Source organism: Gouania willdenowi, chromosome 14 (genome assembly GCF_900634775.1).
Source record: "Gouania willdenowi chromosome 14, fGouWil2.1, whole genome shotgun sequence".
In the NCBI taxonomy this organism is placed as follows: Eukaryota; Metazoa; Chordata; class Actinopteri; order Blenniiformes; family Gobiesocidae; genus Gouania; species Gouania willdenowi.
The window spans coordinates 24,963,458-24,991,276 of NC_041057.1; the positions used below are offsets into that span (position 1 = coordinate 24,963,458).

General features: G+C 37.8%; 1 protein-coding gene across 5 annotated transcripts in view; it reads left to right on the forward strand.

Moving 5' to 3' along the window:
- Window positions 1-495: 495 nt before the first annotated feature.
- Window positions 496-27,819, forward strand: part of hlcs (holocarboxylase synthetase (biotin-(proprionyl-CoA-carboxylase (ATP-hydrolysing)) ligase)) — a 69,204-nt gene continuing 41,880 nt past the window's right edge. For 3 of the 5 annotated variants that reach the window (XM_028466097.1, XM_028466098.1, XM_028466101.1), the window contains exons 1-2: window positions 496-860; window positions 15,011-15,154. In XM_028466097.1, the coding sequence (XP_028321898.1) occupies window positions 630-860; window positions 15,011-15,154 (375 nt within the window). In that variant the 5' untranslated portion in view covers window positions 496-629. Of the gene's footprint in view, window positions 861-13,283; window positions 13,480-15,010; window positions 15,155-27,819 lie in introns of those variants that run through there. The other 2 variants (XM_028466102.1, XM_028466099.1) reach the window with 2 other exon arrangements.

Below are 27,819 nucleotides of genomic sequence, written 5' to 3' on the forward strand. Positions count from 1 at the left end.
CATACCAGCTGTAATGGAACCAGATAATCAGAGTTTTCCATCGCTGGATATGTTAACTTAGAGTTTATGGATAGACTCACAATTTTTTTTTACCTTTCTGGAATTCCTGCCAGTTGGTGTTTTGTTAGTGAGTGCTGATTTTCTGGCCCAAACACATGAAAACAGAGTCACATTTTTTCTGTGTATTTCGGTTTACACTTGTAAGATAAAAGTTCTCTCACACACACAAAAGCAATTTTGTAGACAAAATGTCTTTTACAAATACAAATATTTTGCAGACAAAATTTTTATGACACTAATTTCATCCCATATGGTTTACGGCTCTATTGTACTTCTTGAATGTCACAGCACTGGGGAAAACAATATGAGTAGGGGTCTTTTGTCTGGTTTAGATTGTAACCTGAAGTACATGACACAATGACATAACACACTCCAATACAGTAGGTGGCGATATGCACCTATTCAAGTTGGTTGCAACACGCCAGTAATCAAGAAAGAAGACGTAAAGGAGGAAGAAGGAGGTTAGGCAACAGTGTCAGTAAAAGTAGCTGAAAATAACATACAATTCACTATGTATTTAATCTTGACAAGGCGAAACACACTGAGTACCTTAACGTGTGTGGAATAGGATGCTGATAACAGTGTGTTACGTCTACATGTGGGTGCACTTTAATAAGTGCTATTCTAGGCTCGTCTACAACGCTGTGTGCAGACTGAAAGGCCGCAGCTTGCTGTTCTGCTCCTGCTCCATGCGGGAGCTTCCTGCAGCACCGACGGGACATGGACAGACCGACAACTCTCTCCCGACGGACATCTTCCTCCAGCTGGGAGACAAAGCCGTCTTCATCACAGAGCCTCAGGTTAGCCATTTAAACTTTGTACAGTGTCCCTGTCGGACTTGGGCTTTGTGGACAGGGACTAGGGCTGAACGATATGGACAAAATTTCATATCTCGATTTTCATGCCAGATATCTCGATTTCGATACGATATGATATGACAACGGGTTCGATGAAAACCAGGCATTTTTCAGAAAAATAAAAACATCATGATACAAAAAAATGTGGAAAGTGCAGTTTTATTTTTAAGAACTCACTGCCAGTCATCAACATTAAGATAAATTATGAAAAAATAAATTAAAAATCAAACATTTTACTGCAGCTCTGCTTTAACAATAAATAACAAATGCAGCAGCTGGTGGAACATTGAAAGTGCATTGAAGTGCAACAACATTTATATTCTTCAAAAGATCACATAACTGTATACAGAAAATGCATTTGCTACTAACAGAACAGAGGTAGTTACAGGCAGCACAACTTCTACAGATTCTTTGCCAAATAGATGTACAAAATAATTAATTATTATATTACAACAGCTAAATAACCACATAATAATGCACACACACACACACACACACACACACACACACACACACACACACCCCTACCTCTTTCTGTCTGAAAGTAATTAAAAAATAAACATAGCAAAACGTACCTATTGCCAGGTGTAGCCTGTGTCCAAAGCACTGTGTCCAACCATTCACCTCCAAAGCCTTTATCATGTTCGATGCGTTATCAGTCGTTACACAAACTTGTTGGTCCTCCTTCAAGTTACAGTCTGCTAACGCACCTCTCATCTCCTCCGCTATATTATCCCCGGTATGCTCCCCGGGGAAGAATGATGTCTGCAGACAGCGGGTCTGGAGTTCGAAGTTTGTAGTAATAAAATGGATCGTTAAACTAATGTAAGGTTCGGTTGTCCGGCTCGACCACAGGTCCGTGGTTGTGGCGAAATGATCGATATCATGGAGCACGGATTCAACATTCATTTTACACTCATTATAAAGTTTCGGAATGGCCACTTGATTAAAATGTGTTCGGGATGGTATTTTATAACGCTTGTCCAGCGTCCGAACCACGACCTGCACAACACCTCACTCTGGTTAACATCGTCCTTTCTGAATCCAAAATACCTCCAAATAATGGAGGATCTATGTTTTGGCACCAAATCAGATTCTGCACTGCCACCGGCCGCATTATCTCCCGCACTCATTTTCTTTCTTTCTTTCTTTCTTTCTTTCTCTCTTTCTTTCTTTCTTTCTTTCTTTCTTTCTTTCTTTCATCCGCTGTCTCTGTCGTGTGTGCGCGCTGGCCTTAGCGGTGCATTCAAGGGCACTCGTTAAAGTGATGTTTGTTGTAACTGCCAGAGTTGTATGCAGGGCGAGCGGGAAGAGGAGGAATCTATATCGTTACTTTTTTCGATATTCATATCTTGAAAGTTCATATCTAGATATAGATACGATAACGATATATCGTTCAGCCCTAACAGGGACGGGTCCGTTCTCAGCCAGGGGTGTCCAAACGGCAAACGCGGTACTCGAGAGCTGGTGTTGTGACAATCTAGCCTCCCACCACCCCCTAGCCGCGGGAGCGTGCACGCATTCAGCGAGGGCGGTCATGTCATGAATCTTTAATCACCTCTGCTGCTTTTTGAACGATGTTTTGTGATCCTAATGTAATTGCCAGTATCCTATACCTGTTTTTGAACTTTATTTATGTAGACCTGCTGTCAGAAAGTGTCTTCTCAGCACAAGCATTACATCAAGCACAGGAGTAGTAGGCTGTTTCATTTTTACAAAGTATCTATTTGTACGGCTTCCGTACGGACAACCCGTGGTGCTATTGGTACGGTTACCGAAGTACAAGTACTTAGCGGTTTAGGGTTAGGTTATAACCCAATATTGCAACATATTTTAGGGTAAGGTTTAGGCTTAGTCACGTGACCTAACCTGGTCAATGACTGACCTATCACATGACCTAAACTGGCCAAATAAGGGCATTGCGTACGGATAGAATGTTGGTATATTGATACGGCAACCGTACGGATTGCCACTGCCTTTATTTGATGAAACGTACTATCAATGGCCTCCAATGCCGCTGGAAGAAATTTTGAACAGGGATTGTGTTGAAATACTATTTTTTTGGGGACAAAAAACCTACAAGCCTATAGGCCTATTTAAAATACATTTAAAAAAATAATAAATGGATTAAGATTCACTACTGTATTGTTATATACACTTCAGTGCACACAGCCAGGGTCTGTAACGCACAGACATCATCATCAGTGGTGGGGACGGAGCGTCTGTCTGCAGAAACTTCCTGGTGATAGATGAGACAGTCTTGGATAGCTGGCTTTGGGAGCCAAAAGAAGATGAGCAAGTAAGGCTGGGCGATATGGCCTTTTTTTAATATCTTGATATTTTCAAGCTATATCACGATATACAATATATATCTCGATATTTTGCCCTTGCCTTGAGATGATGCTTTGATGCATATAATCAAACCAGAATGGCAATACTCAATATATATTGATGTTTTCTGTGATTGTAATTGGGGTTTCCCCTAACTATTATAGCATAGTGTACCTGTTAGTTTATTTTTTTGAGAGGCAAACCCTTAAAAATAATACCATCGTTAACAGAGGTGTAGAGAAAAATATTAAAATGTATAAAACAAATGATGTTCGTTTGTGCACATTTTAACAGCAACTTCAGCTGACAAAAGTACTTTAGTTTTTTTTTAATTATTACAATTAACTATTAATTTTTTATTTATTATTACTAACAATTGTGAAATTATCAGATACATAATATTTAAACAGTTGCTACAATTAGCATGCGCATACGCACTCACAGACACACGCGCTGTAATGAGCACCTTCTGAGGACTGTCCCTTTAAGGGAGCCATGGTAATGTGAGGTCAGAGTTGTCAGACCTGCCTTCTTCCTGATTTGAAGTGAGTGCATGGATGGAGTTTTATGTTATTTTCTGTTATTGTCCCATCTAAAATGACATAAGCAGTGTTCGAGCTTCCCCTGCTTTCAATAAATGTGCAGTGTGAAGGTAACGAGTTGTTTTAAGTCCTGTTTATAACGTTATCGACCCGCGGAGACCTCGGATTTCTACAGCGCACGCAGTGTTTTACTGAGCATTATGCCTGTCATAGACTTTCTTATTATGGGGATAATTTCCTTAGCAATATGGTAGGCTACTGCTTTGGTAATGTCACCCCACTTTCATGAGGCACAGCACGAGTCATTGAAGCTTTCAGCGTGGTTTGTTTCGGCTGCGATCAGAGGGACAGAGCGAGAGAGAGAAGGGGCGGGGTTGAGTGCAACAGATAGCGAAAAAGGCATACTGGCGGCTTTACGAAACTTTTAATGTTACGTTAATTATATCGATATTACGATATAGTCCAATGCAAATCTCCTAGATAAATATATTGATATTTATTAAGAACTTGATATATCGTCCGGCATTATAAGCAATGTTGATTTCGGCTAGGTCAATTTCAATAACCTTGTGTCCCGGTTCTCTCAGCATTAATCCAATAAAGTGGCCGTAACTTGCAAGCCGGGCACTCTACTTTTTCAAGTTGGGTTTCAATTCCGCGTAAACGATCCAAAAGCAGCTCCTGCTTGCTTTTGAGTTCATTCATCACATGAATCTGAGTGTTAAGAGTTCTACCCCATCCTTCAGTGACTGGCAGCCATCCCAAAACAGTTGCCAATGTATTACCGACTTGGCGAAAGGTCAGAAAGCTGCCAGCTGCTACCATAATTCCAATCATGTAGATGTCTTCCACGGAAAGTATCGACAGACACACAACTCGCCACTTGTTCCAAGGGTCCAGTGCATATCCAGCCGCAAACGTCACGCTCGGACACGCAAGCTCACCACTGCCTGATTTTTTTTTTTTTTTTTTTTTGTCAATAAAATTTAATCGATTGCATTGAGACCAACTGATCAATTCCATAATTCTAGTTTTGGAATAGATGCCAAGAGAGGCTCCTATTAGATTCACAAGACTAGACAAAACAAAAGCAGCAGCAAGGACAGATATGGGTGGGATGAGACGGAGCAAAGAAAAATGCCTTTGTCGAGTAGCAAATAGAATTAAGTTAAAGTCAAAAATGCACATAATGGCATACGTGTGTCAAAATAATTTCCCAAAATATGGAATTTATAAATTGTGCAAAATATTTTTAATTGGCTACATTTTTTTAACCTATTTTCATTTCATTCCCTTTTTTTCTTCTTTGTCCCTCTCTTCTCTCAATTTTATTTTGTATGTGTATATATATATATGTGTATATATATATATATATATATACTGTATATATTATACGTTGTTCCTTTCCCTCACATATTTGACTATTACTAACTTGTTATTGTCTCCTTTCCTCACCCTCTAATAGCACAATACCATTATTATAACACACACACACACTTACTTTAAATAAAGATAACATTTTTTATTTCTTTTTTTTATATCTACCCTCTCACACCCCGACTTCCCATGGCCCTGATGGCCTCTTAAATTATATATTATCAGGCTGCATTTTGGACCTGTCACAAACCTCAGGTGATGTATGTTACATATCAAGCACATCCTAATTAATAACAAGGATTCATTTCTGCACGTTTTCTCTCTCCTGCTTGAAGTTACATGGGGGTGCTTAGAATTTCAGGCTGCATTTTTGACCCGTCAAAATCGGGATCCCCCCATTTAAAGCACAAATATCACACAAACCTCAGTTGATGTATGTTATATTATCAAGCACATCTTAATTAATAATTTGGATTAATTTCAGCATGTTTCCTGTCTCCTGCTTGAAGTTACGGGGGGTGCTTAGAATTTCAGCAACTTTCCTTGATGTTACGGCAGGAGAGAATTCCATAAACAATAAGGGGTCTATTCTCCTGTCTGGACTTAAGCGCTTTTTTTGCGGGCCTGCAGTTACGCGCTTCTATCCTGTGCGTGTTCTCCGGTCCAGGCTGCTGACACGCCCACCGCGCGTAAGGTAGACCAAAAGCACGTATGTGTACAGCATAACATTGCATGCTGATTAATAGTTGACTTAACTGGCGTTTTGTTGTTTTAGTGACAATATTATGTTTTTCTGCAACAAGCAGTGGCTGAAATAAGAGGTCATTTTTAAAATATAATTTTAAAAGAAGACGTAACAAAAATGTTTTCAATAATAGCAAAGCATAACAACAGGTTACATGTATTGACTTAACAGTAGCATAACCTAATACCCAAAAAATACCTTCTCAATGAAGACAATACAGTGTATTAAATTCTATACAGTTAAAATTATATAGAATAATGTTTGATTTCATTTGAGTTATATTGATCATGTAAATGGCAACTTAAAAAAAGTTTATAATAAATTGACATCAAGAAATAAAACAGTATCTTGCATCCTCAAATTCTTATGCATCTTAGTTTACATGAACACAATGTTATATAAAGAAGTTTTTTTTAGTTAATGTATTTTAAAGGCTACAAAAAGTAACATCAATTTTATAATGCCTGATCATGTGATCAACACATGCTAATTGCTAATTTTTTGCCACACATAAAGCATGCATTTTTAACTGGCACATTGGCGGTTACATGAATCTGTCCCCACACAATTAAAATCTCTATTTTCTTCCAGAATAGTGTTTTTGTTGGTTTAGTTATCTTACCAGGGATTTAAAACTTAAGGTTAGCCACAGGTGCAGGAAAGTTGATCGTCTGTAGATGTTGCAGGAGGTGAAGTAGGAAGGTGGCTGAGTCAAACAAATAACAATTTATTTCAGTAGTTTTTTTTTTCTTTCTGTAAGCTATAGGGAGCCATTGCATAAGAGTCAAAGAGCCACTTTAGGCCCCAGAGCTGCAGGTTGCAGACCCCTGCCCTGGGAAAACCACAGCTGAACATCTGGCCTGGCATCATGGTCCATCAGTTCTGGCCCCTCGATGCTGATTCGCTCAGTAAAGAGTTCGTTATGCCTGGCTCCGTTCGCGGACAGCACGCACTCCAAATGAGCGCATTGGTGTTTATACTCGGCGCATCCACTGTTGCATTACCTGCAGCCAAGTTGTGTGAGCGCGCACCGTCTCCTCACCCGCAGCGCAGAGAGAGAGAGATATTTTGATTTTTGAATCAACTTTATGTGTTGCTCTTTTTTCAAAGAAAACATCTCAACATAATCTCTCCACATTTGGTAAAAACAGTTTCTAAAAACAGAAACAAGGGTAGACGAAGACAATGATAAAGACAATGATAAAAACAGTGAAACACAGTCTCTCTTTGGTCGCAGTAGGGACACTTTTCCACCGGGCTGGAGCTAACTTGGAGCTAGCGCGTGTTTTGGCTCCGAGCCATTCTGTTGCCACCAACATAGCTCCAGCTCTCGGAGCCAAAAACCAGAGCTACGCTGGCCCCACATAGCTTCTGGGCTACAGCTCAGCTCTGAAGTGGGCGGGTGGTAGGCGGGGTTATCGACGGTCTTTCAAAAACGAAAAGCAGCCATTTTTTTTAAGTTGGCGAGTAGCTGGTCACGTTAGCGCAAATCCGACAAATAACATTTAAAAGTGAGTCCAAGAAGACAGGGCAGTGGTCAGAGGCGGAGAACATTGTTTCCTGGTACTGTGGGTGTCTGAAGAGATTCAGGGAAAGTGGACGGAGCCCCACGGACCGAACAGAACTATAGCCACGGAGGAGCTCGTCCTGTAGAACAGTTACTAATCCTGGAAAGTTTCATTTCACCCTGTTGTAACCTACTACCAATATTCTTGCTGCAATATTCCCTCGTCCATATTATGAACGTGACTTCTGATGTGGTGCATGCTAGCCAGTTAGCCACTGGTTAGCTAGGAAGCCATAATACTTTAATATTCCTGAAAGCAGCAGCAATATTTCATTAACCTGTATTCAGAACTTATCTTATTGTTACACAATGGTCATGTAATAATATTATTGAACTATGTGGTAACATTTTTGCTTATTTCAGAGTTGGATTTGGAGGTTCATCTGGAGCTCAGCTCATCTTCATCTCAGAACAAATCCAGTTAGATTAATTAATTCTATGCAAACATCAACATGATCAGTATTATCTATTGGTCCATCCTGAAATATCATTATACACCATTTACTTGAATTTATATTTGTTTATGAATAAATGAAAGTATTATTAAGAACTAATATTATTTTCTATTCCTGGACAAAACCAGGCTCATTCTTAATCAAAAAGCATTGCACACTCGTTATTATACACTTGTTTTACCATATTTGATTTACTATTTAGAAGTTTGGGGAAATACATACATGACGAACATCCAACCATTATTCATAATGCAAAAAAAGATCCATCAGACTGATAAATAACACAGGATACAGAGAACACACACATGGATTATTGTTAAAAACACTAGATTTAAAACTCCAGATCTCATCAAACTGAAAAATGTCCAAATGATTTATAAAGCAAGTAAAGGTTCACTTCCAAAAGCGTTGCAGAAAATATTTTTTTTTAGAGATGAGAATATCATTTAAGAGAACTACATTTCCAGCTCATGATAAACTCCTCAGCACTGGTTGGACTGGTGTTGGTTCTGGAGCAGATAGAGGCAGGCTTTGGCCCTTTCTGATAGAAAACCCACAATCATTTTTTAAGTCAACGTTAATATATATTGAGTTGGTTTATATATTTATTTTTATTTTGTGTAAATAAAGTTATTTATTTTGTATTCTACAAGGACTTTGTTCATTGTTTAACTACTTGTTAGCACACACATGTATTTTATTTTTATTCAGATAATACATCCACTTTTTGTAAGATAGAAACATAATTTGCCCTGCTGAAGCACACACTTTTAGGTTTTTATTTTTTTATTTTGATACATTTATTGAATTTAAAAGTTCATACAATACTCGCCTAATAAGTAGGACATTTAAATAGAATGCAATGGAGATTTCCTCACATCAAAATTTATTGAAACAAATCAAACAGCAGCAATAGGTATAAAACAAATGTGGGAGTCAATAAGGTGTTGTTGATCATTATTAACACAAGTTAAACAGCATGATGAGGACAAACATTTAAATACAACATTCCTTCAGTCACACACACACACACAGTAGGTCCTTGGTCCAAATATAGATGGATGGAATGACACTAGGATACGTTAGTTTGACACAAACTTGTGCTGATTCTGGTCGTATTGAGTCGCAGCAGTGCGATCACGGATGTGCACAGTCAGCATTAAGAGCGTCTATAATGATAAACAAACATATCAAAATCAACTTATTGCCTTTATCTGCTGTACTTATGCAGGCGTAGTTGAAGCTAAGTAGCTTAGCAAAGGCTAACACTAACACGGTCATTGTTAAGCAATAAAACGTCTTTGATAATTACCTGTGTTCACAAATGTTGCAGATTCCTGTGACTCTGATGAAGACGGTAGAGTTTTTCAGCTGAATATTTACATAGGATAGGATAGTATTCATATCGATGTCAACAGTCAAAACATGGGCTTCATAATGGCGCAAGCGCTCATGGGTAAACTGCTACGTAATCAGTGACATGCTGACGTATTGTCGTGACGCAAGGACGTGGCCCCAACTTGCCGCTGCTGCGGTGGAAAACCAAACCGATTCTTCAGATAAACTGGACTAGCTCTGAAGTAGCTCGAGCTCCGAACGAAAAGCCCATGCGATGATCCCATGGAGGACTCTCCAGTGCATATCTGCATGTCTTGGAGAGTGGAGGCTTGTTGAAGGACCTCCACTCGCAGGAGCCAGCTGCAAATGTTTCCTCCATGGGGTATCAGCTCTTTTGTCTAGTCTCGTTCTGTTTATTGTTTTCACCATTAGTCTGTAAAAGGTTTTTCCTGTGGTCCCATCCAGTGGTGCAGGGTATATACATTCAATTAAAGGACCAGAACAGTCATTAAAATCTGGTGTCAGAGAAATGGCAGGAAAAGGGTCTTGATCAGTCACTGTTTGAATAAAAGGGGAGTTTAAAAGCAGGTGGTCCAGGGCTCTACACTAACTTTTCCAGTGGTGCCAACTGAAAAAGCTGATCACACCAGCACAGAATTTGGTTGCACCCATTTTTCATACAGTTTTGTATGAAGTAAAGATTGACAATAACTTGAGATATTTGCAAAATGTTTTCAGGTTTTAGTGACAATATTACATTTTTCTGCAACAAGCAGTGGCTGAAATAATTATATTACTATAAATAATTTATTTTATATAATTTTAAAAGAAGACGTAACAATTAAAAAAAAAAAAATAACAGCAAAGCATAACAATAGGTTACATGTATTCTGTTTTTTTTAATTTGCAGAAAGGCTGTACTTGAATTACCTTAACCCGTAGCATAAGACTTAGCGTCTGCATTGATTCACCCCATGTAATTAAATTCAGAGGGTCCAGCTGTTATAGTGAGGTCTCCTAACCCTTTTCCCCTGGTCAGGTGTCTGTAACCTTTACTCTCAAAGGAACCATTTAACCTCATCTCACCTGGATTAAAGTCCTCCTGGAGCCGAAAAAAATACCTTCTCAATGTAGACAATACAGTGTATTAAATTCTATATAGTTAAAATTATATAGAATGTTTGATTTGATTTATATTGATCATGTAAATAGCAACTTAAAAATGGTTTAAAATAAAATTAAATTGACATCAAGACATTGATGACATTTTTTAGTTAATTTATTGGAAAAGTTACAAAAAGTAACTTGAATTTGATAACACATAATCATATGGTCAACACATGCTAATTTTTCATTTCTTGCCACAAATAAAGCATGCACATTTAGCCGGCACATTGTCAGTTAAATTAATTTAACCCCACACAATTCAAATCTCTTTTTACTTCGGGAATAGTGTTTTTGTTGGTTTAGTTATATTACCAGGGATTTAAAACTTGCTTTAAAAGTTAGCCACAGGTGCAAGGAAAGTTGATCGTCTGTAAATATTGCAGGAGGTGAAGTAGGAAGGTGCTGAGTCATTGCACAACATGATTTATTTTAGGTTTACAAATTGTTACAGTGAAGAAAATAAGTATTTGAACACCCTGCTATTTTGCAAGTTCTCCCACTTAGAAATCATGGAGGGGTCTGGAATATTCATGGAAGGTGCATGTCCACTGTATGAGAGATAACCTAAAAAGAAAAATCCAGAAATCACAGTCTATGATTTTCTAACAATTTATTCGTGTGATACAGCTGAAAATAAGTATTTGAACACCTGTCTATCAGCTAGAATTCTGACCCTCAAAGACCTGTTACGCTTCTTTTTCATTTGTATTATTCCTTTATTTATTTCATTCAAGATTTATTTTTAGTTAAATTGCATTGTTTTGAATAGTTTATCAAGGGATTCTTTTGACAATGAAAAATAAAATAAAAATAGTACAGTATTTTTCAGTCATATATCTACAGTCCCATTTTGTAAATTAAATCGTGAGAGAATCGTATCGTGACCCAGTATCGTGAATCGAATCGTATCGGGAGTTGAGTGAATCGTTACATCTCTAACGGTAACAAGTTGTTTTGAGTCTTGTTTATAACGTTATCGACCCGCGGAGAACTCGGATCTCTACTGCGCGCACACACACTCACTCACTCCCGCACACAGTGACGCCAGAGCTGCCAAGCCTCACGCTTTGAGTGTGACAGTCACGCAATTTGACGCATTCTCCCACCACACGCCACACTTGACATTTCTCATGCTTATATTTCCCCATTCAATACTCTATTTATTTTTTTCATGATAATGAACTTTGATCCTCGTGGCTTGCCGTGTGTGTGTTATAGTGTGTTATATTGTTAGTTTACTCATCTAAAAAACTAACCGGAGAGTTGTGGTTGTAAAGGATCATTTACACAAGTAATTAAAAAATGTGAATAAATGTTGAATTACAAGATTGCAGCTGTAATTTTATGTGAAAATATCAGTCTCTAATTTTTTTCCTATCATTTGTGACATTGAAATTATTTCACGTGTGGATTTTTTATACACACATTCTACAAGCTCTCACATTTTGCAACATATCTACCTTCATACTTGGGCCACAGCCCCCTGCCGCTGTCATCAAGGCATAAATATCTGAAACAAACACCTACAACATGAGACATGTCCCCAGCTAAATGATGGAAAGTTGGTTGAAATGAAATATTGACAAAAAAATGTATTTTGTCAAAATTCTTGTTAGTTTTTATTTCTAATTTCTAGTTGATTAAAACTAGCATTAGGAGGCCACAGTGCAAGGAGAGCCACTGGCATGGAGGTGAGGACATCAGTCTTAAGGTATAAATCAAGGATTAAACAGGCCAAAGCCATGTTAAAAAAGGCCACATTTCTTTTTTTCGCTGGAACGCATCAGGTCACTAATTTCTCACTCTTGTCATTTTCTGAAACTTGGCAGCCCTGTTGACACTTTAAAGCCAAACCATTTCCAAATTATTTAACTATTCTTTTTTTTTTTTAATGAACTAACTTTTCTTCAACTCTGTCTCTAATGTTGTCGCTGCTGAAGTGAGTGAGTGAGTGTAGGTGGGGGCTGGGTTAAGATAGACAGTAAGAGGAGAAAAAAGGCATACCGGTGGCTCTACGGAAGAAACTTTTAATGTTACGTGAATTATATTGATATTACGATATAGTCCTATCCTATATCTCTTCAATAAATATATCGATATTTATTAAAAACTTGATATATCCCCCAGCTCTTATTCTGAACAGAGGGCTCACTTTACTGCAGTGCGTGAGGACACCCCTGGTCTAAGCTTACGGTCTGTGTTGCAGATTTGCTGGTTTTCAGTTTAACTGTTCACAAACTATTTACTCAGTGGACACATTACAACAAAGAAGTTTCTATCAACTATGCCATGCTGTTTAAGGGAATATATGTTTTTATAGTAAGTTTGTCATTTGGTTAAAATGTAATGTTATAATATTAATGAACAACAGTGCAATTGGAATTAAAAAAAGCATATTCAGAAACACTTGTTGTTTTTGGCGACTGAGTGATAAACAAATGTACGTAAATTGTTTCTTAAAATTATTTAAAGGGGGTATATCATTTTTTTTCAGGCACATAGTACCATTATGTAGCATAATCAAATAACTATGCTACCCAAGTTTTTTTTGGAAAATGCAGGAAATATTTAAAAAAGAAATAAAAGAAATTTCCCTTTGTAGCACACGATTCATGACACCTCTGTCTCTTTAAGAAACTCCAAGCTTGTCTGACTCGCCAATGAACACGCCCCCTTCAGTACTTATACTAACAAGCATGGATGTTGTTTACTTCTGTTTTTCTGTGTGCTGTATTTGACTACTTTCTACATTTTTACAACGCTACAATAGAATGATTATCAAAGTGAGGAATGCTAACGTACGGATGGAGATCTGTCACCGACACACACACACATGCGCGCTTACCTGTGCTGCTGGTGATATAGTCAGAATAGGGATCGCATTGTGTCTGTGTACTTATTAATCCACTTTCAAATGAGCTCTTGTTTTAAAGCAGTCATCTGAAAAGCCAGGCAGCTACTACAATGAGCAGAGTAAACCAATCGACACGCAGTTATCTCTCAGCTGTGACTGCAGCTGTTTTGATGGAGCTGGAAGCTGGTGAGGGGTACAAGTTTTATTTACATTTTTATTTCATTTTTATTTTTATTTTAATGCTAACATTACAGTACAGACAACATAAGCCGTGGGTTTCTTACAAAAATATTTAATATAGGTAAATGAAAACTTAAATTTGCGGGTGCTGTGGGCTGAACTCAGGAAGAGATCACAGGAGGGGGGAGGCGCTCCGCTGTAGAGCTGAAGGCGGTAACTGCTGATGATGAAAAGTCCAAGGCGTCTCTAGGAGGTGGGGGCATTCCTAGGAGGCCGTCAGAGTTTTTAAAGACTACTCAAAAATACATGAATGAGCCAAGGCAACACTCCAGGCATGTTTTTTAATGCGATATTGGCTAAAAAAAAATGTATCCTGATTTCTGGTATTTATCACGATAACGATAAACATCATGATCAATAAAAAAAACCATAAATAAAACAATTCCGAACTTAAAGAGTGAACAGGTTCCTTGCAAAAACAAATCTGATTACATCAACACTAGACACATTAAAAAAGGCTACAATAGCTGCTGACTCAAAGAGTTTATGAGCTGATATTTTATGGATTATATATATATATATATATATTAAATGCCTTTTCTGACCCTTTAGGAACGTTAGAAGGAATTCCAAAAGGTTTGAATGCACCGCTCCTGTTTATTTAATCATTGAATTGTTGTTTTACCAAGAAACAAATGTTTATTTAACTAGACTGTTGCCTATTTATTGATTTTAACTCTGTACAATAGGCTACCCCAATGATGTATGTATTATTATTTATGATGATAATAACAATAATAATAATATTCCTGGTTATTTTCTCATTAATTCCAACAAGACTGCCAGTTGACATTCAAAACATGTCAGGAGATCAACCTTAAACCTAAAAAAGTTCTCTGAATAAATGAAACCTTAACAAATTTTTCTTGCATTAGTTTAAAGATTTACTTACATTATAGCTACCACTGTTTTAAAACTTTTGCAAATGATCATACATTTTACCATATATGAACTAATATAAGACCATGTATGAATATGAAACACAGGCATGTACTAATACAGAATAATTTGTTTAGCATTTCTTAAACTGGGAGAGGAGTGGACATAAAGCAAGACAAGGAAGTGAAGATGTGCAGTATAGGTACTATAAGAGCAGTGATCTTCTAATAAAACAATACTTTTATTAATTCCAAGTTTTTTGAATACGATTTACTTTCTCATTTATTATTCAGAATAACAATGACTTATTTAATTACAACAAAACAGTTTTGTTTACCTTATGTTCAAGACAAGGCGGAGTGGTAAACTCACAAAAACCCCATCCAATTAGGAAAATTTTTGAGTTAAAAATCAATTCCATTCTATAGTTCTACTGGCACAAGTCATTTTCTATATTTTCTTTGGGTTGCCTATATTTTCTACTTTTCTCTATGATTTTACTTTTTGTGTGTTGATAATGACTTATTAATGACCAATTTCTGATGTGTTTTGGGTTTTCCATTTTCATTTATTTATTTTGCCTTCTTGCTGTTTCCAGGCATGTGATGATGACATGAGCAAATGGACTGTTTTCTTTCGGCCATCACTGGTTTGTGGACCAAGCATAGAGAATATATCATTCATCGTCGAAGCTTCAGGACAAAGAGTGGGCAACACTTCTATTCACTCAACGAATAATAAAGTAGGGATCACACAACTTTTAACCAGTAACATCCTCACAGCAGGTAGCCTAAAACATACTGTCAGAAATGCTTTGCAGAATTTAAAACTTAAAACAATTTCCCTTTAAATAGTTTTTAGGGATGACCTGATTGGTGTGTTGTTGATACCAGCCAATTTTAAGGTATCTGCAATCAGGAAATTAACCTGATACGTGACCTATATTTGTGCATCAGCTGCTGTAAACCAGGTGTGGTGTCAATAACATTTTACAATAAAAATTACATTTTCAATTTTCCACATTTTATTACAATTCAGTTAAAATTTCATGGACCAGCATTTATTTCAGTAACAATTATTATTATTTTTTTTAAAGCCAGATACAGATACAATCTCAATTACTAAATTAAAAATATAATTAATTACAATTACGAATCCTGAAATAAATTTGTGTATACAATTACATGGATATTTTACATACACATCTTTTTATTCATGTGTAGTTAGTGATTAGTCTAATTTGTTGTTTAAAAAAAAAACAGTTACATTATGCACACTTTTTCCCCCCCTTTTCCATTCCAAGTCCATTCTCTTTGTTTTGGTTATATTGATACGTATGCGCAATAATAATTAAATTAAAAGTAACTAAAGAAAGAAAACCTTGTCCAGTATAAGCAATATGTCATACAGTAATAAGCACAGTACAAAGCAGGTGCTGATTTCCTCCCTCAGACATCCATAGAAATGGCAATATATACATAATAGCTGTGTACAGTACAGAGTAGTTAGTCAAGTACATATGGTTATGTAATGAACTTTCTCAATTTTTCCTACAGTTTAAAGGCAAAGGATATCATGTGTCACACTGTGATTTAAATTACAATCTAATAAAATGGTCATGGTAAATTGATTTGATTTATATAGTGCTTTATCCCGACAGAGCTGGTTCGGAACGGCCTCAGTTGCCAGTCTGAGTACACCCTAAGGGGGAACTCGCACTACTGACTTGGATCATTCCAACTCGCAGCAGTAGTCCCCCTCCCCTTACCCTCCACTGGCACGATGCAAGGACGCACTCATTCACTGCCCTCGTTCCACCCGGTCCCCGCGGACAAAATCTAGATATGCGGGGCTATTGTTGTAGTAACCTACAAAAATCCCTTATCACATAGAGTCCAACTTTTTCTTTCGTTTGTATGCATAGCATTCTGAGCAAAATGTCTTCATTCTTGAAAGATCAGGCTTATTTCTTGTTGGCATGTAATCTGTTTTAACATCTGTTGTGGATAATTTTTGGTAGGCTACTATCAATTATTATGCATCTTGCCATTTCAAGCAGAGTTATCCAACTCCTCTCTGCTGTGCCATTCTAATGGGGTGAGTAGGGAGAAATAGTTTCATGTCTAATGGCACTTTTACTAAGCAGTGATGGATATTCTCTAGGGCAATGGTTCCCAAACTTTTTTTCTGGTGACTCGTTTTTTAAAAATGTCAAACCATCACAACCCAATTCACAATAGGCCTTGTATATAAACTGTGAAAGAAGCAAATTTGTGCATAAATTAACATTCCTTACTATTTCCATCACCATTTCTTCGTCACCTTATCTTATCTTGAATGGGCTGAATGTAGGCTATATCATTAAAGCATAGCCTACATTTTAGTAACTTTTGAATCAGGCAAAAATAAGTGCATTTTAGGCAGTTAAGTTAGCCATAAACACATTTTTAGGAACTAAATAGAAGATTATGCTGTGGACAAAAACAAAGAAAGATGAGCCAATGACCTAAATATATTAGTCTTCCAGTTTTAACTTGTTATTCAAAGCATAATTAAGGGTTCATCTCATAATTATAACCTTTACTTATGACTGATAGGTGTATCAATCTGAATTTATATCTAATAGTTGTGGATTTGTTTCAAATATGACTTGTCTTAAAGGGATCCTCCACTGTTTTTATTAGGGATGTAACGATTCACTCAACTCCCGATACGATTCGATTCACGATACTGGGTTCACGATACGATTCTCTCACGATTTATTTTACAAAATGGGACCGTAGACAAATTTTTTTTGGGGAAAAAAAACTAGAAAATACTGTACTATTTTCCTTTTATTTTTCATTGTCAAAAGAATTCCTTGATAAACAATTCAAAACAATGCAATTTAACTAAAAATAAATCTTGAATGAAATAAATAAAGGAATAATAGAAATGAAAATGAAGCCTATTAATTTAAATTCTGGTTCTATAATAAACAATGCAAAACTGCATAATAGTTCTTTTTCTTTTAAAAGTGCAACTGAAAATGTATTTTGTGCCTTAACAATTGGACTTAAAAAAAACAAAACGTGATTACACTGATTTACGTCATATTTGTTTGGACCAGCAGAGGGCGCTGGTAACACAGTGGTCGGTTGGCATGCAGATATCTTGCAGTGAAGAAGAGAAGCTATGCTAGCAGACAGAGCTAATAGAAAAACGTGACTTCTACAGATATTCAAGTAATATTACAGATGTTCTTTCGGTGCTTACGGGGTAATGAATCATTTATTAACATATTTAAGAGTAGAGGGCGGCCAGAAAGAAAGTATTAGCAGACTCCGCCCGCCGCCTACACTTGTGGATAGCGCCCTCTGCTGGTTAAAAAAAGGAAAGAGTAATCGATATCAACCGTGATACCTATGAATCGATTTTTAACTGCCTTGCGATTAATCGTTACATCCCTAGTTTTTACAAATGTGGCCTAAAACCTTTGAAATGATCTTGGACCACGGGATCTTCTGGAAGTCACAAATTAAACACATTAAAGGGAAGTTGGCGAGGAGCATTGCTGTCCTGGGCAAAACGAGGCACTTTCTTATTCCAAAAGCATTGCACACTTTATTGTACACTTGTTTTACGATATTTGAGTTACATCCTAGAAGTTTGGGGAAGTGCATACATGACGAACATTCAACCGTTAAATGCAGACTGATGCATAATGCAGGATACAGAGAACACACTCGGATTATTTTTAAAAACACCACATTTAAAACTCCCAGATCTCGTCCAACTCAAAACTGTCCAAATGATTTATAAAGCAAGTAAAGGTGCACTTCCAAAAGAGTTGCAGAAAATATTTTTAGAGAGAGAAGGGGAATATAATTGAAGAAGAAAACTGCATTTCAAGATCCAATATGCTAGAACAACTTTGAAAACGATGAGTATAACATTAGCAGGGAACTGCCTAAAGGATGAAATAAAACAAAGCACCTACATAAACCAGTTTAAAAAGCTTTTTAAATCATATAACGTTAGTAAGTATAAGAAAGAAGGACAGCCGTAATATATAACATTATGCATTATGCATATTATGGTATCAAATATATTAATACTTAAACATAATAAAATGTTTTTTATTAATTTATATATTGCCACTCTGAATTTAATTGATGAAATTTGTCATAAATATGAAAAAGCTTAATATTATATACATTCATGTGTGTGTGTATGTATGTGTGTATGTATATTTGTTTGATGTGAATGTATGAACTGTATATATAAAACTTTTGCAGAATATATATTGAATGTATATTGTGAAAATAGTAATATAAGTAATATATATTTTTTGTGTGTGATATTATGGAGAGAACCTTGTTTTGTTGTGATGGGGTAGGTATATACAGTATATAAGCTTTGCTTCAACCTACACCCTTTTGGTGGATGAATTGGACAATTGAGTGTTTGTTCTGTACTTTTTTTGTTTGTGAAGACCACCAAAATAAAATTCAAATTCAAATGTCCTTATTAGATCTATGCCTAAGAAAATGCATTATTTTGCACCATATTCATTTTTTTAACTTTTAAAACTGGGACTACTTTACCCTGTGCGCCGCCATGTTGAAATTATGTCATCGGTGACGTGATAAGCCCCTTTTAGTCCATTGAGTTCTATGGGAGGTGATGCATTTAGGATCATTTAACAGCTTTTACAGTCAAAATGACAACTTGTGCTGCACTGGGTTGCTCGAACAATCAGTAAAACTTAAAAAAAAAGTTGATGTAAACCTCTTTTGTTTACTGAGATATGATACCGGTAAGTTAAAACCAAGACCCAAAAAAGTCTGTGGCCATAGGGGGCGACGGTTTACACTCTGCTGTTTTGTAGACACAATTAAGGAGAGAAGAAGAGCTTTGTGTGCATGTAAATAAAGGATCCTGGTTGCAGAATCCTGCTGCTCAACACAGCTGATTCTAATGAGCAGCAGTGAATCTTGGTTGCCTTTATTAGTTTAAAGAGGATTTAACTTTTATTCTGAATTAACAAGGAATTAAAGCTCCCATGTAAGTCATCCACGAAAAAGCTACTTAACCTTCCACTTTTCTATAGCAACACATACTTCCTACAGGTACTGCATTAATATGATATAATAATTGAGACAATGAGAAACATCTCCCCCTAGAAATTAAAATTTCGGAGAGAAAAACTCAAGGCTTACAGAACATTAAATAATCATTCAATATACACTTAAATTAATAAGTGTATCCCATGGTCCCATGTTGACTTTGAGCTTTATTCTGTCTGTTGTCAGTGGAAACGATGGGGTCTAGTCCAGATGATGGAAACTGGAGGGTGAGCTCATGGTTTTAATGTCCAGGGAGGGGTGTGTCCACTCTCCATGGACTTAAAGAAGAAAAAATGAAAGAAGAGTTGGATATTGTCATTGCATTGGATGTTCATCAAAAGGAAAACTGAAAGTGATTGAGATAAATATACTGGATGGACTTTCTCTCTCTCTCTCACTCTCTCACTCACACACACACACACACACACACACACACACACACACACACACACACTTTAAATTATTATTACTATACTGTTCTAGGACGATATTTATTGATCCAGAAATTGAACGGATCTTACCTTAACTTATAGGCTCCATTTCCTCCTTTGTTGTAAAGTCCCTTACAACCTTCATTCATGGTGGTTTTATCATCCAAGAGTCTTCATTTTTAATTATATCCACTGCTATTTGATCTTTTTTAATCTCTCTTTTCCTCTTGTCAATTTCGTCAAAACTCAGCAGCATCTTTAATGTTTTTATCACGTGAGTAAAATTACCGCAATTTACCGACACTGGCTGTAAAGAGCAACTTCTTAGCTTTCATAAACTGGTGGAATTTCTCTGATAGAGCAAATATGAGCAGAGTTACGGTTTTTTAATTACCGTGTTGTGTTCAGGGGCTCTGGGAAACCCAGTCGGTTCGTATAATCCAGCCGTGAAAAGAGGACTTGTCTGGTTAAATCTGGACGTATAGTTACCCTACGCAACAGAAAATATGAAATTAACAGTGTGTTAGTGTCAACAACAAACCCTTAAGCTTAATGAGGACGTAATGCAATGCGTATGTCGTAAATGAACGGGATGACATCTTTGTCTGTGAGACCCAAGTGGAACAAGTTAAGCTACCCTAATTTTGCAAAGTTATTTGTCGACCCAAACAAAATTATGTGCGACTCACCTGTGGGCTGCGAATACATTTGATCTTACCATAAAGTGCCACTTCAGCAATAAACCTTTCCGTACCTTTGACCGTGTCACTCTTAGCTTTTAGAAGTATGCAAATATTGCTCCAGAATGATCATCACTGAATGCTAAGATATACCTGAGTCAATATTTTACTGTTGCACAAGATGAAGTGAAACCTTTGTTTTTTTCACCTTCCTCCATATTCATACTTTGAACAGATTTTACCTTGCATGTACACTTCACATTGCAGGTTAAGTGATTAAGTTTTATCTTTATGTTTCATTCCTACTCTGACTGTTTCCATCTTTAAATATCACAACACCCATGGCACTCATCACCATCATCTGTAACAGTACTTAGAACAGTCTGTCATACACCTGAATGTCAAATGTCAATTTGTTCTTGTGAACAAGTCTTTTTTGACCTTCTTTGAAGATTACTATTGCTCCTTGGGAAGTCTATGCCTTGACTGAGAAGAAGTTCTGTGGGAAGGATGGGAAATACTCAGCCTCGCATCTACCATGCAACCTTTACTGTCACTCAGGCGGATGTTGGCAGTACCTTTCTTTAGCACAATGCCATTGGTCCTCTCTCAGTTAGCCAGCTCCAAAACATGCTTGTGTGGAGCAAAACTTTCATCAAAGTCCTTTAATTGAGCAATGTTCCCGACGATGTGTGACTATATAAATCATGAGGCCTTTCTCCTTCATTCTTACTCTCCCGACCAGGGCTTCATTCACTTGACCAACCTTGAAGACAAATGTGTGGTCCTCTTCATCCACCGCCTGTTTCACCTTGTCTTGCTTTCTCCGCCTGCATTTGACATCCTTGTGCGTGGATCAGCTCTTGCAGAAACTGCGCTGCTGTCTCTGTTCCCTTTGCTTACCAGTAGCAGAAGTGCACTCCACAGCATGGAGCTCCTCGGCCCGCAGGTATAACACAATAGTTTCATGCTCCAGCTATCTTTTCCTCTCATTTTCATCACTCTGTCACCATCTTAATTAACAGCATTGAACTTTTCAGTGCTTGTAATCAGAGGGTCACCAGTTCCCCGGGTGCCACACCGTTGCTCCCCATTGCTCCTCAGGGATGGGTCAAATGCAGAGAACAAATCTCATGTCAATTAGGGTTGGATATCGGTTGGGTTTTATCCGATACCGGTGCCTACTCGGTATTTTACAAACGGTTCCGGTGCTTAAAAGGTGCTTAAACCGGTACTTTTAAAAAAATGAAACCGCATGCACTTTGCCAAAATACAATACCCTTTTATTTCCAGGACCAAATTGAACACAATATTACCTTAAATAATATATATACAAGTAACACATGGAAATAATACATAAATAAAACATTATTGTATCAAACTATATAATATTGGAAATGATAATTGTTATCATGATTTTATTTGTCAATAATCATTAATAGCCTCTGTAAACAATATTTTTTTGAAACTATATTGAGCCATTGCAAAAGAGTCAAAGAGCCACACGTGGCTCCTGAGCCACAGGTTGCAGTAAACCCCTGAGCTAGCCAATCTGTTGCATTCCTGTGTAAACGCAAAACTGTGCCTTTTAAATCTGGTGTTAAAGCTTAGGTTCAACATTTTGTCCACAAACACGACTTGTAACGAGCTAAACATTAAACAGAAAGTTAGCGGACACTTATTTGAAGTATAGGATATAGCTCATATGTTGTTGTCACTAGGGCTGTAGTCAACCAAGGAAATGGTTGGTCGACCAAGATTATGGCATGCGTAGCGATTAGTCAACCAAAAAAAACAAAAACACTGAGAATGAAAAAAAAAAAAAAGGAGAATGAATGAGCAGGTGCAGAGGACGAGGAGGAGAAAGAAAGAGATACAAATATTTTGTTTTGGCTTTTTGTGAAGCCGATTTGCTTTTAAACACAGACCATTTATGATATGAACCTTATTCAAGCTTTGAACAGAACCCGACAAGGCAAAAGTGAAACCTACAGGTCCGACAGACATTAGGTATTTATATCCGAGCCCGACCTGAAACCGACAACTAAAACCTATTTTTTCCTCAGATAAATGACATATTTATGTTTTGTTTTAGTGGTAAGTCAACATCAGATCAGCGCTCAGGGAAACAAACGCACGTCAAACACAGGTGCGCAGTGCGCCCCGCTGCGCCAGAGACAGCAGTGTTTACATAATCCACATACATCAAATTTAAGGAGCAAGTTCTTGTGCAGAAAGGGGATTGATTTAACAGTGGATGCTTGTTACAAGCCTGTCTTAAATTGTTCCCTCATCTGATGTGATCTGCTCTGAGGACAGCACAGACAGCTGAAGCGCAACGCTTTTTTTTTTTTTTTTGCAGCACGCACTCACAGCTGTTGCTGGACATAGAATCATGTTTAAGTATTAAATACATCATATTGATATTTAATTCTTTTCACCTATAAAATGCATTGCATTTTTTTTTTTTTTTTTAAACTGATAGCATTGCTGGTCGACCAATGAAAATCTTGGTCGACCACAACGGCATCGACCAATTAGTCGACTAAATGACCAAAGTTTGCAGCCCTAGTTGTCACACGTTGAATGGCAACGGTGTTTGCTTAGAGGAAAGGCTGCTGTCATCATCTGTGATGACGTGCACCACACTGGCAGTGCTGGGAGCAGGACTCACTTCAATTCGTCTAGGGAGGTCGACACTGCCTGCTGCTTTTGTGGATGTGCTCGGCTCAACGGGTGTGCTGAATCTGATGAGTAGCGGCACTGATGTCACGATCAACAACCAGGGGGTGGCGGGGCACCGAAATGTTCATTCTTATTCGGTCTGGTTACTACTGTTTACGTCGGGACCGGTGCCATATTGGAATCGTGTTTTGATACCCAAGCCTAATGTCAATATGACAATAAATAAAAGCAAAAGACCCTGATTAAACTGAATTTTATTTCAAAATCAACAATCAACAGGTCATCACTTAAAACAATATTTTAACACGTATACATTTCGGAACGCAACTGGTGTCTGGAGGAGACATGTGGACCAGTTATTACGATCAACACCACACATTCTACCACTGACTGATGACCAAGTAGATGTGCAAATTTGGAATATTCTTGATAACTAGGCTATCGGTGAGTTAAAAAAAAAAACCATCACCGACCTGATCATATCAGTTGAGGTTGTTTTTTTTAGGTACCGACCAAAATCTTTCGATACTACTTGATACAGATTCACGAAAAATCAAACAGTAGCATGTTTCTGGACCTAAACGCAGCCTTGTGACAGTGAAGGAGTGGAAAAGTCGAAGAATTTCCATGCAGGACATGAACATATTATTTGTTGTTAGAATGTGAGTGCGTGTCCGTTCAACTGCTTGACCAGTGTGCGGAGTGAGGGGGTGACTGTGACCGGAGCAGATTGATTTAGTGATTAACAAAATAAACATTGCAGCTGTTGAATTAAACCGGAGTTCCATGTCATACTCAATGACTGCTGGGAGCAAGTGAGTTAGTACCGAAGCTGAGGACAGTTTCAACTACAAGAGAGTTGGAGATGAAGCTGTGGAGGCACACCACACTGGAGCTATGTGAAGCCTCCTTTAGCATTAGCATTTGGAGCAAACACAAATTTCCTGACTGTGGCATCGCAAAAGCTGCTGTTGCTTGTAATCCGTATTTACAGGTGCACATCGGAGGTGGGGCGCACACACACGCACGCTTCTGTCTCCACCACAGCCCTGAAATCGACAGATGTCTACGGTATGAAAACGAAAGTAAACAGGAGCGCATTGCTCTGCTCTTTTAACATTGGGCTGAATAATCAAAAGAGGCACACGCACACATAAAAACTGGGGAAGAAGTCCGGCGCTGAGCCGCTTCCCTCCAACTGAGAGACAATTTTGCCATTTGCTCATAGGTTTTCACTTTTGTGCACAAATCTGAGTGAAATAAAGCCGTGTCACGTAAAGCAAACAAAAAGTTTAATCACAACAATGACGCCATTGATCGGATCAGCGAATGAAGGTGATACAGCCCTTCACATTAAATGCATAAAATGCACAATATCGGCAGATCCGATATAGCCGATCAGATCGGTGTAAAGCCTATTCATTACAGCTGTTGCTGCTCACAAATTATAATTTCTTTTAAACGTTGAGTTTACCTTGTATCAATCAATCATCAATCAATCTTTATTTGTATAGCGCCAAATCATAACCAATGGTATCTCAAGGCACTTTACAGTAGAGCAGTCTTAAGGACGGACTCTTCATTTTATGGATACACACATATGCATATATACGTATATACACATATATATGTATCCCACACCCAACATGAATTCATCATGGCAGCAAGGAAAACCTTCTGTTAAGCAGCAGGAACCTTGTGTGGATCCCATTCCTATGATGAACAGCCATCCACGTTATGCTGTGTTGGGTGTGTGCAGAGGAGAGGGTGGAGACAGAGCCGCTGAGACTCTGTAACTCCACACTAAGGATCCCACGGACCTGCAAGACAAAAGCCAGAAGGAGTACAGGAGCAAACACACAAGGGAAGAAGCAGACATAGAGGGAGTGTTTGAGAGAGGAATGGGACCCTCTCCGGTCCCTCTCTAGCCTAAATGACCTCTCCCTTAACGCCCTCTCCAACCTCTCTCCAACCGAGCATGTCAGACCCCCCCCCCCCCGGCAGTCTATGCCTATTGCATCTTAATTATGAGCTATGAGCTGGTTCCTAACTAAAAGCTTTACCAAAGAGGAATGTTTTGAGCCTAACCTTAAAGGTAGCGAGGGTGTCTGCCCCCCGAACCGTGGTTGGTAGATGGTTCCAGAGAAGTGGGGCCTGATAACTGAAAGCTCTTCCTCCTATACTACTTTTAGAGACAAATGGAACAACGAGTAGTCCAGCATTTTGAGAGCGTAGTGTTCTGGGGGGATTGTATGGCACTACAAGCTCCTTGAGATAGGCTGGTGCCTGTCCATTTAGGGCTTTATAAGTGAGAAGAAGAATCTTGAATTCTATTCTATATTTTATGGGAAGCCAATGCAGAGAGGCTAATACAGGAGTAATGTGATCTCTTCTCCTAGTTTTAGTCAGTAGTACACATACAGTAATTGTTGGTGTTTAAATGAATCTTTGTTTTGAATTGTCATCCTGGAACAATGTGAATTAAGCTATTTTTAAGGCTCAAACATACTCAGGCGGACACCAGCATAACGGCGTCCGCGAGGAGTCCTGTGTGTACAAAGAGGTGTACATACTCTGTACTCTGTTATAAAGGGGTATATTTGTGGGTGCAAAGTAAAAGTGTGTGTGATTTCCCTGGTTTAATTCTCTGGGACATGCGCATGATAAATGTGTTTATGTTTTACTCATTTTCATATTTTTTTTAATTTGGTGTATTTGTCTGTATTGTATGTTTTTTTGGAGTCATTATGTGTATTTTTGTATCTTTCTGTTGTCTTTTTGTGTATTTTTTGTATAATTACAGTTTTTTTTGTTGCCATTGTATTGTGATTCTGGAGTCATTTTGTGTATTTTTGTATCTTTTTTGGTGTAGTTTTTTGCATTTCTGTTGTCTTTTGTGTATTTTTTGTATAAGTATTTAGTTTTGTGTTTTAGTAATTTACATATTTTTGTTGTTGTTTGGTGTTTGTGTGTGCAGGGCTCTACACTAACTTTTCCAGTGGAGGCACTGGTGCGACTAACTTTCTGAGTTGGTCGCACCAACTTTTTTCCTTTTTTTTTTGAGCAGGGGTGGGGAGAGTGTACAGCATAGCCGCGCATGCTGATGAATAGTTGACTTAACTGGCGTACCGTAGTTTTGTATGAAGTAAAGATTGACAATAACTGGGGATATATGTGCGAAATGGTTTAATGTTTTAGTGTCAATATTACGTTTTTCTGCAACAAGCAGTGGCTGACATAACAGGTAATTTCTTTTATATCATTTTAAAAGAAGACTAAACAAATTTTTTTAAACAACAGCAAAGCATATCAACAGGTTACATGTATTCTGTTTTTTTTTTATTTTGCAGAAAGGCTGTACTTGAATTAACAGTAACATAACCAACTTAGCATCTGCATTGTTTCACCCCATGGAATTAAATTCAGAGGGTCCAGCTGTTTTTGTGTGGTCTCTTAACCCGGGTTTTCCACTGGATACGTCTCCGCTGCGTCACGGCACTGATCCGGTTTTTCACCGCTGTCCACCGTCCGGTATTCACACCGGTTACGTTTTGAGTGTGCCGCGGTGCACTCCAGTTGAACGACTGTGACGTCACGAGACAGAGCAGTTGTCACGATATTTATATAATCACGCGAGAATGTAGTTAAATGTATGTGTTCTAAACGCAACAATAAACAGATAAACAGGTCAATGTTCCTAACGGAGAACAAGAAGGTTTGACTTTCTGGATTTGTCATAGCCACATTTTTTAGCAACAGCCAACAGAGAAGAGATAAAACTGCACCAGTAAAACATGAACTAAATCAAAGTTGCTGCAGTTTACAGTGCAGTTACAGTATGAGAGGAATCAATATAGTGGATGTGAATTTGTTTTTACACATTATGACGTTTTGGTGATGTATTTATTTAAAATTTGATCTAAAGTGTAACCCGATATTTTATTGCGGAGTACGTGCTTAATTTCCTGTTTAGCTTCAATTGCTCTGTGCTGATTGATGCGTCGTGCTCCAGTGTCCACCAGATATACGCAGGGCTTCTATTTCTGGGGCACTGGACTACCTCATCTGGGAAGGAGCAGACACGCACTGCAGCGGACCCGGTGGAAATGAACACATAGACTAAAGTGGAAACCTATCAGCTCCAGTGACGCGGCGGTGACGTAACGCAGCGGAGCCGCATCCAGTGGAAATTGGGGGTGACTCTCTTCCCCTGGTCAGGGATCTGCAACCTTTACTCTACAAGGAACCATTTTTGCCTCATCTCACCTGGATTAAAGTCCTCCTGGAGCCCAAAAAATACCTTCTCAATGAAGACAATACAATGTATTAAATTCTATACTGTTAAAATTATATAGAATATATAATGTTTGATTTAATTTGATGTGATATATATTGATCATGTAAATGAAAGCTTAAAAATAGTATAAAATAAATTAAATTGACATCAAGAAATAAAACGGTATCTTGCATCTTCAAATTCTTACACATCACAGTTTACATGAA